The sequence below is a fragment of the Mobula birostris genome, chromosome X (genome assembly GCF_030028105.1).
Source record: "Mobula birostris isolate sMobBir1 chromosome X, sMobBir1.hap1, whole genome shotgun sequence".
Classification (NCBI taxonomy): domain Eukaryota; kingdom Metazoa; phylum Chordata; class Chondrichthyes; order Myliobatiformes; family Myliobatidae; genus Mobula; species Mobula birostris.
The window spans coordinates 58,722,220-58,737,552 of record NC_092402.1 but is presented as its reverse complement, the minus strand read 5'-3'; the positions used below and the strand labels follow the sequence as shown (position 1 = coordinate 58,737,552).

The 15,333-nt window shown below is 46.7% G+C and overlaps 1 protein-coding gene across 6 annotated transcripts in view; it reads left to right on the top strand.

The window, feature by feature from the left end:
* Nucleotides 1-11,558, top strand: part of LOC140191922 (diacylglycerol kinase beta-like) — a 159,008-nt gene extending 147,450 nt beyond the window's left edge. For all 6 annotated transcript variants that reach the window (XM_072249796.1, XM_072249795.1, XM_072249791.1 and 3 more), the window contains 6 exons: nucleotides 944-1,008; nucleotides 2,200-2,290; nucleotides 5,462-5,645; nucleotides 8,463-8,583; nucleotides 8,714-8,774; nucleotides 9,749-11,558. In XM_072249796.1, the coding sequence (XP_072105897.1) occupies nucleotides 944-1,008; nucleotides 2,200-2,290; nucleotides 5,462-5,645; nucleotides 8,463-8,583; nucleotides 8,714-8,774; nucleotides 9,749-9,823 (597 nt within the window). In that variant the 3' untranslated portion in view covers nucleotides 9,824-11,558. The remainder of the gene's footprint in view (nucleotides 1-943; nucleotides 1,009-2,199; nucleotides 2,291-5,461; nucleotides 5,646-8,462; nucleotides 8,584-8,713; nucleotides 8,775-9,748) is intronic.
* The last annotated feature ends 3,775 nt before the right edge of the window (nucleotides 11,559-15,333 follow it).

The window sequence follows — 15,333 nt, the reverse complement described above, 5'->3', positions numbered from 1 at the left end:
GCCAGTTCCTGGGTGAGGGCTGAGTGTTGTATTTTGGCCCGAACCGTCACTTACTGCCTTATCTTCAGCAACACTGGAGTCTTCAACCAGGCTGCAGGTAAATCTTGGAATAGGCTTTGAAGTTGTGACCTCAAAGTCAAAGTTGAGTTTACTGTCAGCTGCACAAGTACGTGTATGCACAGGTGTAATGAAAAACTTACTTGCAGCAGGATCACAGGCACGTAGCATCAGGTACACAACACTCACAAGAAAAACAAACTTGAACTTGGTGGTGTGGGACTCCAGGCTTCTGCACTTCCTGTCAGATGGTAGTTGCATGAAGATGGCATGGCCCAAATGGTGGGGATCTTTATTAATGGATGTTGCTTCTTGAGGCTGCACCTCCTGTAGATACTACAGATGGTGGGGGGATGTGCCTACGGTGTATTGAGCAGCTCTCTGCAGTTTCTTACATTCCTGCACACTCGAACTGCTATACTACAGCATGATGCAACTTCACTTAAAGAGGTTTGCTAGAGTGTTTGGTGACGAGCGGAACCTCCTTAATCTTCTGAGAAAGTAGAGATGTTGGCACAGCTTCCTTATTGATTGCATCTATGCGATCATCCAGCAATTTAAAGCTGCTGACTCTCTCCACCGTCAATCCCCCCAGTGTAGGCTGTTCACCTTCCTTCCCCTTCCCGAAGTCAACAATCAGCTCTTTAATATTATTGACGTTTAGCGAGAGGTTGTGGTTGTGAGACCACCCCACTTTTGACCAAGAGATGAGGATGTTAATACTGAACTAGACTGCTGCACAACAATTATGACAGGGAATTGGTGGGTGGATGAGGCCGAGGGGCTGAGATGAATTCACCTTCTTGATGTTACAGACTTTGTGGTTAAAATGTGGGCTGTGGTCCAATGGTGAGATCTGACTGCAGCTTCTTTTCTTTCTTTAAAGGATGCTTCGATTGCTCATCGGTTCCACATAATGAGAGAGAAATATCCAGAAAAATTCAATAGCAGGTGAGTTCATGAGTAGCTGTATACAGTCTCTGAGCCCGTGGTGTCTGCAGTACAGCGAGGATCACAGATGCATCAATAACCACGGTGATACGTGTTAGTGTCACTTCTTGAGCTGTGCAGTGTCAGGGAGAACACATTTAAAGTTCTCTGGATGTATAGTAAGTGTAGCATGCCCAAAGAATGGGTGACTGTGGCCAAAAAGCTCTCCACCCCTGGACCCATTCATCACCCCCTGGCTTGCTTGTTGAAGACTTATTTATTTAGCAATACAGCAGGGAGCTGGCCCTTCTGGTCCTTCAAGCCGTGTTGCCCCAGCAACCCCCAACAAAACTGATTAACCCTAACCTATTCACAGGACAATTTACAATGACCAATTAACCTACCTGGTACGTCTTTGGACTGTGGGTGGAAACCGGAGCACCGGGGGGAAACCCATGCATTCTACGGGGAGGACGTACAGAGGCTCCCTACAGACGGTGCCAGAACTGAACTCCAAACTCCTGAATGCCCAGCGCTGTAATAGTGTCGCGCTAACCACTACACCAACGTGGTGGCCTTTATTGATAGTTGTTCTTAATGGATGCTACAGTGATGCAGCGGGTAGAGTCTATTACCTCACAGCCCCAGATACCTGGGCTTAATCCTGTCTGCGTGGAATTTGCATGTTCTCCCTGTGACTGTGTGAGTTTTCCCCCAGGTGCTAAAGTTTCCTCCCGCATTCCAAAGGTTTACAGATTGGTGGGTTAATTGTCCAATGTAAATTGTTCCCTCATGTGTGGATGATGGAATCTGGGAGAACTTGATGGGGGTGGATAGCAGGGAAAAATTAGTGGAGGATGTGACTACCCTGTGAGCCGGCAGAAACTCAAATGGACTAAAATGAACCCTTGTGTTGAATGGAGAATTGAAATATGACATCAGCTACTTGATGGTTGATTGGTGGGCCAAATGACTACCAAGGTGAACTAGTAGATCCCTGACCTTTTCTCACTCAGTATTTAATATATTCTGACCGTGAACTCAAGATCTGTGAGGTGAGGTGAGAGATGTAAAGTAATGAGTACTTTACTCTTGTAAGTTAGGCAAGATATGCCACCTCATTTAAAAAGACTACAGCATTACTCTGTGTATTTATTAAAGCTATCCTGCAAGCCTGAATTACTTCCAAACTAACATTTTCTTCTTTGATAGGATGAAGAATAAGCTATGGTATTTTGAGTTTGCAACCTCAGAAACAGTCTCGGCCACATGCAAGAACCTGCAGGAGGTTCTGGAGATAGATGTGAGTTACTTTGTATCCAGCTCAGCTTAACAAGTGTCGTTGGACTCAAGGAAATATATTTTTAAAGTTTATTGGTCCAATGTACTGAAATTCTTTGAAGATATGACACATGTTGGGCACACAGAGAAATTAGTGGATGTACTAAGATTTTTAGAAGACACTTGACATCAAAGGTTATGGCAAAAAAATAAAAGCTCATGGTGTAGGTGGAAGACTGGCTAGAAACAGAGAAGGTATTAAAGGGGGCTTTGATTGCCAAGATGGTTACCGCAGCCTCAATTTTCGAGGATTTAGATAAAGGCACAAGGTGTTGCTGCCAAATTTGCTCATGACCTAGAGAGAGGTCGGAAAGTAAGTTGTGACAAGGATATTAAGAGGCTACAGAGGGATATAGAAAAGTTAAGTGAGAGGGAAAAGATCTGGCAAATGGAGTATAATGTGGAAAATATGACATGGTTCATGTTGTCAGGAAAAAATAAAAAGCACGTAAGAGAGTGCTAGTTTCCAAGGTACAGGGATCAGAGTGCCAATGCATGATTAACAGAAAGCTACTGTGTGGGTTCAGCAAGTAATTAGGAAAGCTAATAACAGAATGTTAGTGTTTATTTGAGGGAAGTTGGCTATAGAAGTAGGGAGGTTATGCATTGGTGAGACCATACCAGCAATATGTTAATGCACTGGAAGCAGTTCAGAGAAGGTTACTGGACTGATAATGAAGCAGTTCACATCTAAAGAGCTGAGCAACGTGCAGGCCTGGGCTGATAGGTACAACACACAAAATGCTGGAGGAACTCAGTGAAGGGCCCCGACCTGAAACTTTGGCTTGTTCGTTTCCCTGCATAGGTGCTACCTGGCCCACTGAGCTCCTCCAGCATTTTGTGTGCTGCTCCAGATCTCCAGGATCTGCAGTCTCACTTGTATCTGGGCTGGGTGGTGACAAATACCACGCACGGGACGCAAGTGCCAGGTAATGATGATATCCAGCACAAGAAAATCCAGCTATCACCCCCTGACCTTTAATGGCATTATCATCACTGAATCTCCCACTATCAGTGGTGAATCTGCCATGGACGGCTGTGCAGGCCAAATCAGTGAGTATATTTAAAGCAGAGGTCGATAGGGTCTTGAAAAGTATGTGTGTCAAAGGTTACAAGGAGAAGGCAACAGAATGGGGTTGAGAGGGAAAATAAATCAGCCATGATAGAATGGCAGAGCAGACTCAATGGGCTGGATGGTCTAAATCTACTCCCATGTCTTATGGTCTTATCAATATCCTGGGGTTACCATTGACCAGAAACTGAACTGGAGTAGCCTTCTACACAGTGTGGCTACCAAAGCAGGTCAGGGGCTAGGAATCCTGCGGTGAGAAACTCACCTCCTAACTCCACCATCTGCAAGGCTCAGGTTAGGAGTGTGATGGAACACTCTTCATTTCCACAACTCAAGAAGCTCGACACCATTCAGGAGAGAGCAAGTCACTTGAAAGGCACCCCAGCCACAACCATTCACTCACTCCACCATCAGCGCACAGTTTGCACCATCCACAGGATGCACGGAAGCAACTTACCAAGACTCCTTAGACATTACAAACCCACTGCCTCTACCAGCTGGAAGGACAAGAGCAGCAAATGCTCAGGGAAAATAACCTCCTGGAAGTTGCCCTCCAAGCCACACACCATTCTGACTTGGGAATATAGTGTATATCCGTTTCTCCACCAGGTCAAAGTCCTGGAACGAACTCCCCAACAGCACTGTGGGTATACCCACACCTCAAGTGGTTCCAGAAGGCATCTCTCAAACACCTTCTGAAGGGAAGCTGTGGATAGGCAATAAATGCTAGGTCCGCCTGCAAAGCCCATGTCCCTGGAATGAATTAAACAAGAGATACCAGGAATGGGCAGGTTATCTGATGGGAAGTGAGGGTGGTCAGGCTAGACTTGCATCTGTTAGAGTTTGGTCAGTTGAGAGGGGAATTGATTGAAATGTGTATGATCCTGGGGGCTCTTGACAGGATGGGCATGGAGAAGGCTTTTATTCTTGTAGGACAATCTAGAATTAAAGGTCACAATTTTTTTAAAAGTGGTTGCCAACTTCAAGATGCAGATGAGGCAAAATGGTCTCTCTCAAAGACTCCTGAGTCTTTGGAACTCTCTTCTTTGAGCAGTGAATATTTTTGGAAATTTTTAAAGCAGAAGCAGGTAGATTCTGAATATGCAAGTAGTTGCCAGGTGTGACTATCAGATCAGCACTGATCTTACAATGGTGAGACAGACTTGAGGGATGAAGTCTTCTGCACTGAATTTGAGGGTACATATATAAGTCATATTGCATCTGTCATATTCCTTTATCTATGTAGGACAGAGTCGTGTCTAAAATGGGCTGGAGTATATTTTTTGGTGAGTGGGATCATGAGCAATCCTCCCACACACAAACAAAGATGTTCAGAGCTTACGAAAAGGCTTTAGACCTTATCTCCAATAATCCACTCAAGAGAACAGAATCGGCTTTATTATCACTGTCTTTTATGATATGAAACTTGTTGTTTTGCAGCAACAGTACAGTGCAAAGACATAAAATTGCAAAAATAAATAGTGCAATAAAAGGGACAGCAAGGTAGTGTTCACTGGTTTATTGACCATTCAGAAATCTGATGTTGGAGGGAAAGAAGCTGTTCCTGAATCATTGAGTGTGGGTCTTCAGGCTGCTGTTCCTCCTCCCCAATGGTAGTAACGAGAAGAGGGCACATCCCGGATGGTGACGGTCCTTAATGATGAATGCCGCCATTGTGAGGCGCCACCTCTTGGAGATGCCCTCGACAGGGGGAAGAGTTGTGCCTGTGATGGAGCTGGCTGAGTCTACGACCCTCTGCAGCCCCTTGTAATCCTGTGCATTGGAGCCTCCGCACCAGGTCATGACTGTGGTGGGGTGTCAGTTAACCTCCTGGACTAGTGTTCCTTGCCTGCCGGGATGGTCAGGCAGCCTCTCACAGGTTTAGGAGAGGAGGCCAATCCCCTGTCCACATACCCGCATTGGGCACTGATGCACTGATGAGACCACCCAGTGTCTTGGAGTTGGAAGTCTTCTCCCTAACCAAACCTCCCCCCCCCCCCCCCGTCTTAAAGGCAGTGTTCCTTTGGGTGCCCTTAATCGTGTTCATTCTTCCCTTTGCAGTGCTGTGGGACCCTTTTAGACCTGAGCAACCTTTCGTTGGAGGGGATCGCCATCCTCAACATTCCCAGCATGCACGGGGGCTCAAACCTGTGGGGCGAGAACAAGAAAGGAGAGAGCAAGCCCCTGCCAAACAAAACCTATGCAGCCATAACGGACTCCGAGGCTCTGAAGTCATGTGTGCAAGGTGAGCAAACATGGTGAAAAGCAAGGCAAGTATCCAGCTTTGTCTAGAAGGCTCAGTGGATCCATTGAGGCAAATACCATAGCCTGCTGCCTGGGAATCAGGGACCCAATCTTCAGTTGGTAGTCACAGAGTCATGGAGCACAGAAATAGGCCTTTTGCCCAACTGGTCCATGCCAACTAAGATGTCCACTCAAGCTAGCCCCTTTTGCCTACGTTTGGCCCACATCTCTCCAAACCTTTCTTATCCACGTAACTGTCCAAATGTTTTTTGACCTCGGATGCCTCCAAGAAAAATCAGCATGCACTGTGAGTGGGAGTCTGCAGCTGCCCTCAGAAGAAGCCATGCATTATGGGGTTGAAGGGAGGTGTTGATAAAGTGATGATGGAGAGGTTGCAGTTGGGTAGGAAAGGGCGAGGTTGTGGGGGTGGGGGTCACAAAGTGAACAGAGATTGAAATCTTGGCTGGTGATTGGGGGTGGTGTGGAGATCAGGGAGGGGTCACTGGGAGGCAGGGTGGGCTACAGTGCACACAAAATGTTGGAGGAACTCAGCAAGCCAGGCAGCACCTATGGAAAAGAGTAAACAGTCAGCGTTTTGGGCAAGACCCCTCATTGGGACTGATAAAAGGTCTCGGTCCGAAACATTGACTGTTTCCTCTCTTCTATAGATGCTGCCTAACCTGCTGAGTTCCTCCAGCACTTTGTGTGTGTTGCTTTGGATTTGCATCATCTGCAGAATTTCTCATGAGTGTGGGATACAATCTGTCTTTGTAGGAGTGGGTGTGGCAGGGGGGTGCTAGAGAAAGCCAGAGTGAGAGGAGTTCCCCTTTGGCCCCTCGGGACACTCGGGACTGAGATGAGGGAAAATTTCTTCATCTAGAAGTAGTGAATCTTTGGAATTCTCTCCCCAAGAGGTTCGGTCACTGGGTGTATTCGTGTATTCAGTTCAATTCAGAGATTAATATATTGAATATATAGACTGAATATTAAGGGAATCAAGGGATATGGAGATTGTGCAGAAAAATGGCACTGAGGTAAAAGCACATCCACACTTTTATTGAATGGCCGCGCAGCCACAATGGGCTGAATGGCCTCCTCCTGATTCTGTTTCTTCTCTGTTACCACCCACCAAGTGACTTTGAAAGAAAGTGCCTAGTGCATGATGGATGAGCAAATCAGCCTGCCTGTGTGTAGCCACATCGTCCATAGGCCGGTGATGTGAGTGGGTGCTGAATCTTCCGATAGTCAGGCCAGTTACGAGGGAAGTTGTCCAAGACCCGGAGAGGAGGGAGCTCCACGCTGCTCCTAAGCAAAGGGTTTGGTACTCTTTACTGGGCCACCAAGAGACAAGGATGCCATCCACCATTTTGTCAGCTCCCCTCTGACAACACTGCGCACCTGCGGACTGCACACACACCATCTTAGCTCGGAGAGAAGAGAGACCAGTACAGCACAGGAGCAGGCCCTTTGGCTCATGAGGTCTGTGATGAACATGATGCCAAATTAAGCTAATCTATTCTGCTATTCTGCTTGTACATGACCCATCTCCCTCCATTCCCTGTTTATTTCTGTGTCTCTCTAAAGGTCACTTAAGTACTGCTATTGTATCCGCTTAGATCACCATGCTTGGCAGCCCATTCCACGTATGCACCACTCCCCGCACATGTCCTTTAAGCTTCCCCCTCTCATGCATTCCCCTGGCATTTGACATTTCAATACTGGGGGAAAAAATTCTAACTCCCTACTCTATCTGCGCCTCTCATAATCTTATAAACTTCTCTCATGTCTCTCCTCAGCCTCCAGCACTCTAGAGAAAACAGCCTAAGCTTGTCACACCTCTCCTTAGAGCTCATACCATCTAATCCAGGCAGCATCTCCCTAAAGCCTCCACATCCTGTCATGGAGCAGCCAAAACTGCCCACGATACTCTTAAGTGTGAACTAACCAAAGCTTTACATGGCTGCCGCATGGCTTGCTCGCCGTTACACTCAGTACGTTGAACAATGAAGGCCACCGTGCTTCTTTGCCACTCAATCTGCTGGCATAGCCACTTTCAAGGAGCTGTCGAACCAACAGCTGTGTGAATCTGAGCAGTGGGTGCAAATTGTAATTGGTAGATTAGTTTGTTAGTGACACAAGTACCAAGACGCAATGAAAAACTTCGATACAGATCATTTCATCTCATTGCGGTAACACAAGGAAAAGCAATACCAGAATGCAGAATATAGTGTTAGGAAAAATGAGATAAATTGTGAGGGTAAGAGATCATCTAGGGGACCACTCAATAGTCTACAACAGTGGGATAGAAGCTGTCCTTGAGCCTGGTGGTACGTGCTTTCAAGCTTTTGTAACTTCTGCCCGATGGGAGGGGGGAGTAGAGAGAATGTCACGGGCGGGAGGGGACTTTAATTCTGCTGGCTGCTTTACCGAGACAGTGGGAAGTCTAGGTGGAAATGGAGGGGAGGCTGGTTTGACTGAGCTGTGTCACTCTGGGCCATCTCCTTTTCCAGCTACAGGGTCCCCACTTTCTCTGCTGGTAGGAGCCCTCCCAGGCTGTTACGCTTGAGACCCACAGCTACAGATGTTCCAGGCCTGCTGCGCGTGAGGTGAATGCACAAACACTGCCAGATGTCACATGCTCGCTGTGTCATGTGATTCACCCTCCCATCAGAAACGGCGCACGCTTCCCCTCCCTCCCCCCGCTGCCCACCGCCGCAGTGCGCCACCACATCACCTGCTGCCGCCCACGAGGGCTCTAGCTCGATGCACGAGAGTGGTCCGTGCAAAGAGGACTCGCTGCAATGTTTCTCTTTTGCAGAGCTGAGCGACCAGCTGCTGGAAGTGGTAGGACTGGAAGGGGTGATTGAAATGGGGCAGATCTACGCAGGCCTGAAGAGTGCCGGCACGCGACTGGCTCAGTGCACCGAGGTCACCATCAGGTAACAGAATGCGAGCAGCCTGATTGGGCCAAACCCCACCGGGACAACCCTTTCGCTGAGCTTCTTTCATTCAACAGATTTGACGGTACCGCACCTTGCCTAGTTTTGACCATTTTTCGTTCCCCTTCAGGACCAAGCGACTACTGCCAATGCAGATTGACGGAGAGCCCTGGGTCCAACCTCCATGCACCGTAAGTCACAGCTCCCGCCATCCGACATCACACTCCCCCCCCCACCCCCAACCCTGTCTGACTGAGTGACAGCCCCTGTGGTAAGACAAAGCTCAGCCCATGCCACAGTAGCACCGGCAACACTGCCAGCAGCCTGGCACGGATTGGATGTAGGCCGACAGGCACTGCTTCACTCCCTTGCGACTGCTCAGAAATGCCGACCTGGATTGTGTGGGTGTCTCTCCGGAGGGGGGACTTGACCTGACATTTTGCCTCATTGGTGGGAGTGCTGTGTCTTCGGAACACCTCCTCACCTTCCACTACTGTCCCATGTCCTCAACTCCCGTCTAGCCCCAGCTGTTTGTGTGGCTGGGGGGAGTCAGTATATTGTGTATATACAGAGTGTGAGGGGTTGCAGTCTCTGTTTGAGCATCTGAAGGGGTTGCTCCTCAAGCCTCCACCTTCCTGATCTTTGGTCACCCAGTGTGAAGGCAGGTGGGGGTGGGTCGCTCGGGGTTGGGGTGGGGGTGTGGATGATCTCCTGATCGGTTTCGCTCTTGGGCATTCGCTTTCTCCTGGGGCCCTCAAACCCCATTCACAGCCAATCAATATCCAAACCAATGAAACTCGGTGGAAGGTCTCCGAAGGTCCTGGTGGCTCAACTCAGCGACAATTGTCGAAGCAGTTCCCCTTTTAGACACTCACACTTCATCAAACCACCACCAGGGGTGATGATCATTCCAAAGTCCACTATGCTGTACCGAGATGCTCTAGGCCTGGTAATCAAATGGGTTCTGTATGGGATGGTTTTGGGTGGTCTCACTCTGGTGAGCATTGATCCATGACTCGCAGTATAGTTGCTTGTGAGGATGTAGCCAGGAGATGTAAGTCTTTCCAAGCTTTCATGAGCAGTGAGATTGTCAGGTGCAGTGAAATCATTGAATCACTCACCAAGTTTAACTTGCTAACAGCCTTCTTTTGTGTGACTCTTCCAGATTAAGATAACTCATAAAAACCAGTCGCCAATGTTGATGGGCCCCTCCACAAAGTCATCTGGATCGAAGAAGTGAGCCAGCCAAGGCAGACATTCCCATCAAACTCTTTGGCTCATTGGAACCTTAACCCTTTGGGCTCCATGTTACTCGATTCCAAATATTATTAGACCCTTTGCTTTGTCAGAGCCCCTAGTTTAACTAGTTTAGCACACACCCTTGTATTCTTTCACAGCCTCTCCCAGCCACACAATGTGTCCTTTAAGATGTGTGTGTAGTGCCTTTGATCTGTCACACACATTGATTCTGCTGAGATATTACGGCACAGATTTTTTTTGCTCTGACACTACCCTGTGATACTTTGACTGACATTGACAAATATCTGGAGTATATTCTAGGAATGAGCAGTATCTTGCATGCAATTTACAGGTGCTAATTGTACAGTTGTTGAAAGTTTCTATTTAACTGGGAGGCAGTGATACTTTACAAGTACTGCATGTCATCCTAGGAGATCTTACTTTAGCCTTTCCACAACAGGAGATAAACACCGGCCAGACTGCTGAATGCAAAGCTATTTAATCACAACTGGTGACAAGTCTATCGGGAGTGAACATGTAACTTCATCGAGAATTCCAATGGCCGTATTAGAATTTCTTGACACTGTTTATTGCAGACACCTCACCTGTAATGTTTATATCACACCACACCTAAGCTTCTGCGCCCAGGTCTAAATTAAAGCCTTTACTATTTGACAATGTGATGTATTAATGTGATCATATATATCTATTGGAGAGCTTGCCTGAGGTATGCTGGACAAATGGTATCAAATGCAGGCAGTGAAATCTCAAGTAATTGGCCACATTTAATGCTTTAGATTAAATTCTGTATTCACAGCATGCAAACTATGTGAATTACTCCGTGTGACAAGCAAACACAATGCAATTTGCTCAAATGAATATTTCATAGTGGGAATGAAGGAGATTTGCCTTGTCAGTGTGATCATTGAGAAATGTTGTGGATCCAGGAGAGAGTAGCTGTGATTTAGTGCATTGGACTGCACAGGACTGAACAGAGGTGTTTGGTTCACTGGTATCCTATCTGCTGGGAATATAATGGAACCATTTTGAGTCTCTGCTTGGTTACATCTTTGGTTGGTAATAGAGTCAATGAAATTAAACCAAACCTAATTCATTGAAGGGATCCAACCTCCCCTCACTTGAATCATTTTGGGCCCTTAAACCATTCAGGAGCCCAAGAATAAAAATAAAGGTCTTATAATTTACAACAAGGGTCTGAATTTCTTAACATACCTTTCTGCCTGGTTTTCTTTGTTAGCTGTGGCATATATTGAACAGGTTTTAAATCTTAGATACAAGAAGAAAGGGAAAGTGAAGACACAAGGAGAAGGCAGGAGGGACGGCAGAATATTGCTGTAGAAATGCAGATGCCAAAAATCTGAAATAAAAACAGACAACACTGGGAAATCTCTGCAGGTCAGGCAGCCTCTGTGGAGAAAGGAACAGAGTTAACGTTTCAGGCCGAGGACCATTCCACTTGAAACGTTAACTGGATTCCTCCAGATAATTTGGTCCAATGACAGCACCTGGCACCTCATGAACAACTCTTAGCATAAATCTGATTTATTTTCCCCCACCCCCCACCCCCACAATGGCTAGCTCACTTGCAGGTAAATGGTAGAGGTACAGGTAAGAAGCTTAATGTATTTTTGTATCTGTATATTGAGGTATGTGGATGATGGAGTTGTATAGACGTGCACACCTTTAACTATTTTGTAAATATAACAAATAAAAGCTTCAGGTTGCCAATTCAGTTGTTATTAATCTCTTTTTTTTTACTAATCCCAGCACCATTCCCACACCTATCCCTCTGGTTCTGTACTCGATAGAATTAAATATTCGATCATTGAAGCGTGTTGAATATTGAAAGTCCTAGATATAGTGGATGTGGAGAAGACATATCCTATAGTGGGGGAGTTTGGAACTAGAGGGCACAGTCTCAGAATAGAGGGCACAGTCTCAGATTAGAAATGAGATGAGGAGGAATTTCTTCAGCCAAAGTGTGGTGAATCCCAAGTCACTGAGTGTATTTAAAGCAGAAGGGATAGGTTATTTATTTATTTCACATTACAATGCGGAGTAGGCCCTTCTGGCCTTTCGAGCCATGCTGCCCCAGCAACCCCCGACAAGCCTGATCAACTCCAACCTAACCTGATCATGGGATAATTCACAATGGCTAATTAACCTGCCTGGTACGCCTTTGGACTGTGGGAGGAAATTGAAGCACAGGGAGAAAACCCATGCGTTCCACAGGGAGAACGTACAAGCTACTTACAGAATGGTGTCGGAATTGAACTCTGAACTCTGCAACACTCTGAGCAGTAATATCATCACACTAACAACTCCACTATGGTGTCCAGGTTCTGAATAAGCAAGTGTCAAAGGTTACAGGGAGAAGGCAGAAGAATGGAGTTGAGAGGGAAAATAAATCAGCCATGATCAAATGTCAGAGCAGACTTGATGGGCTGAATGGCCTGATTCTGCTCCTAGGTCTTAGCGTTTTAGAAACATAGAAAATCTACAGCACAATACTTTGGCCCACAAAGCTGTGCTGAACATGTCCTTACTCATAGCCCTCTATTTTTCTGAGCTCCATGTACCTGTCCAGGCATCTATTAAAAGATCCTATTGTACCTGCCTCCATCACTGTCACTGGCAGCCCATTCCATGCACTCACCACTCTTTGCGTAAAAAAACTTACCCCTGACATATCCTCTGTACCTACTTCCAAGCACCTTAAAACTGTGCCATCTCGTGTTAGCCATTTCAGCCCCGGGGAAAAGCCTCTGGCTATCCACACGATCAATGCCTCTCATCATCTTGTACACCTCTATCAGGTCACCTCTCATCCTCCGTCGCTCCAAGGAGAAAAGGCCGGGTTCACTCAACCTATCCTCATAAGGCATGCTCCCCAGTTCAGGCAACATCCTTGTAAATCTCCTCTGCACCCTTGCTATGGTTTCCACATCCTTTCTGTAGTGAGGTGACCAGAACTGAGCACAGTACTCCAAATGGGGTCTGACCAGGGTCCTATAGAGCTTCAACATTACCTCTCGGACATCCTTTCAGTGGGAAGTGGTCAGGAGAACATACAGGAGACTGTCCAGTGCTGATGTGCAAAGTTCCTTCCCTGGAGCAGCTGACCCCAGTGCTCTGGAGAGAGACTGGTATGGACTTCTGGACTTCTGCAGAGCTAGAGCCCGCACCGTGATGCCCACCTCTCCTTGTCACCAGTTGGGGGATGCCAGCAACTTGCCACAGCACCAACTGCACCTTAACAGGTGGAGCGAGCCCCTCTCCTTAGTGCAGACAAATGGCTTAAATGTGTTTCCACTTCTGCAACGATGCCTCTGAACTCACTGGCTTACAGTATGGAGCAAAAGAAGCAGGCTAGTCATAGTCATAGTCGTACTTTATTGATCCCAGGGGAAATTGGTTTTTGTTACGGTTGCATCATAAATAATAAATAGTAATAGAACCATAAATAGTTAATAGTAATATGTAAATTATGCCAGGAAATAAGTCCAGGACCAGCCTATTGGCTCAGGGTGTCTGACCCTCCAAGGGAGGAGTTGTAAAGTTTGATGGCCACAGGCAGGAATGACTTCCTATGACGCTCAGTGCTGCATCTCGGTGGAATGAGTCTCTGGCTGAATGTACTCCTGTGCCCACCCAGTACATTATGTAGTGGATGGGAGACATTGACCAAGATGGCATGCAACTTAGACAGCATCCTCTTTTCAGACACCACCATCAGAGAGTCCAGTTCCATCCCCACAACATCACTGGCATTACGAATTAGTTTGTTGATTCTGTTGGTGTCTGCTACCCTCAGACTGATGCCCCAGCACACAACAGCAAACATGATAGCAATGGCCACCACAGACTCGTAGAACATCCTCAGCATCGTCCGGCAGATGTTAAAGGACCTCAGTCTCCTCAGGAAATAGAGACGGCTCTGACCCTTCTTGTAGACAGCCTCAGTGTTCTTTGACCAGTCCATTTAAGATCTCCTCCATCTCTTTCAGCTCCACACATAGATTACCACTCTGATCTCCCAGAGGACCAATTTTGCCCCTTGCTATCCTTTTGCTCTTAATATATCTGTAGAAGCCCTTAGGATTCTCCTTCATCTTCTCTGCTAGAGCAACCTCATGCCTTCTGTTAGCCCTCCTGATTTCTTATATCTGGTGACCCCTGTTTCCATCCAGGGGGTCAGTGTGGACATGGTGGAGGATTACAAATACCTGGGGATACGAATTGACAATAAACTGGACTGGTCAAAGAACACTGAGGCTGTCTACAAGAAGGGTCAGAGCCGTCTCTATTTCCTGAGGAGACTGAGGTCCTTTAACATCTGCCGGATGATGCTGAGGATGTTCTACGAGTCTGTGGTGGCCAGTGCTATCATGTTTGCTGTTGTGTGCTGGGGCAGCAGGCTGAGGGTGGCAGACACCAACAGAATCAACAAACTCATTCGTAATGCCAGTGATGTTGTGGGGATGGAACTGGACTCTCTGACGGTGGTGTCTGAAAAGAGGATGCTGTCCAAGTTGCATGCCATCTTGGACAATGTCTCCCATCCACTACATAATGCACTGGTTGGGCACAGGAGTACATTCAGCCAGAGACTCATTCCACCGAGATGCAACACAGAGCGTCATAGGAAGTCATTCCTGCCTGTGGCCATCAAACTTTACAACTCCTCCCTTGGAGGGTCAGACACCCTGAGCCAATAGGCTGGTCCTGGACTTATTTCATAATTTACTGGCATAATTTACATATTACTATTTAACTATTTATGCTTCTATTACTATTTATTATTTATGGTGCAACTGTAACGAAAGCCAATTTCCCCCGGGATCAATAAAGTATGACTATGATATGACTATTCCACGTGCTGATCCATGCTCTGAGCTCATACGCCTTTCCTACAACACTCCTTGCATTGAAATATACGCAACTCAGAATATTAGACCCACCACACTCAACATTTTGATTCCTGACTTTGTATGTAGGGCCAATTTACAATGACCAATTAAGCTAGCCGGGATGTCATTGGACTGTGGGAGGAAACTGGAGGGGAAATGCTCACATTCCCCGGGGAAGATGTACAGTGACTCTTTATAGACGGCGTCAGAGCTGAACTCTGAACTCCAACCCAAGCAACAGCTTTGCGCTAACCACTACACTACCAATTCTTAGCAATGTAGAGGAATAGAGGGATTTCAGGGTCCACATACATAAATACCTCAAAGTTGCCACAAAAGTTGATAGTATTGTTAAAAAGTCATATGATGTGTCGGCTCATTAGCCTGGGGATTGAGTTCAAGAGCCGTGAGGTAATGCTGCATCTCTATAGACCTCGCTTGGAATATTGTGTTTAGTTCTGATCACCTCATTATAGGAAGGATGTGGAAGCTTTAGAGAGGGCACAGAGGAGATTTACCAGGATGCTGCCAGGATTAGAGAGCGTGTCTTATGAGGAGAGGTTGAGCAAGCTGGGGCTTT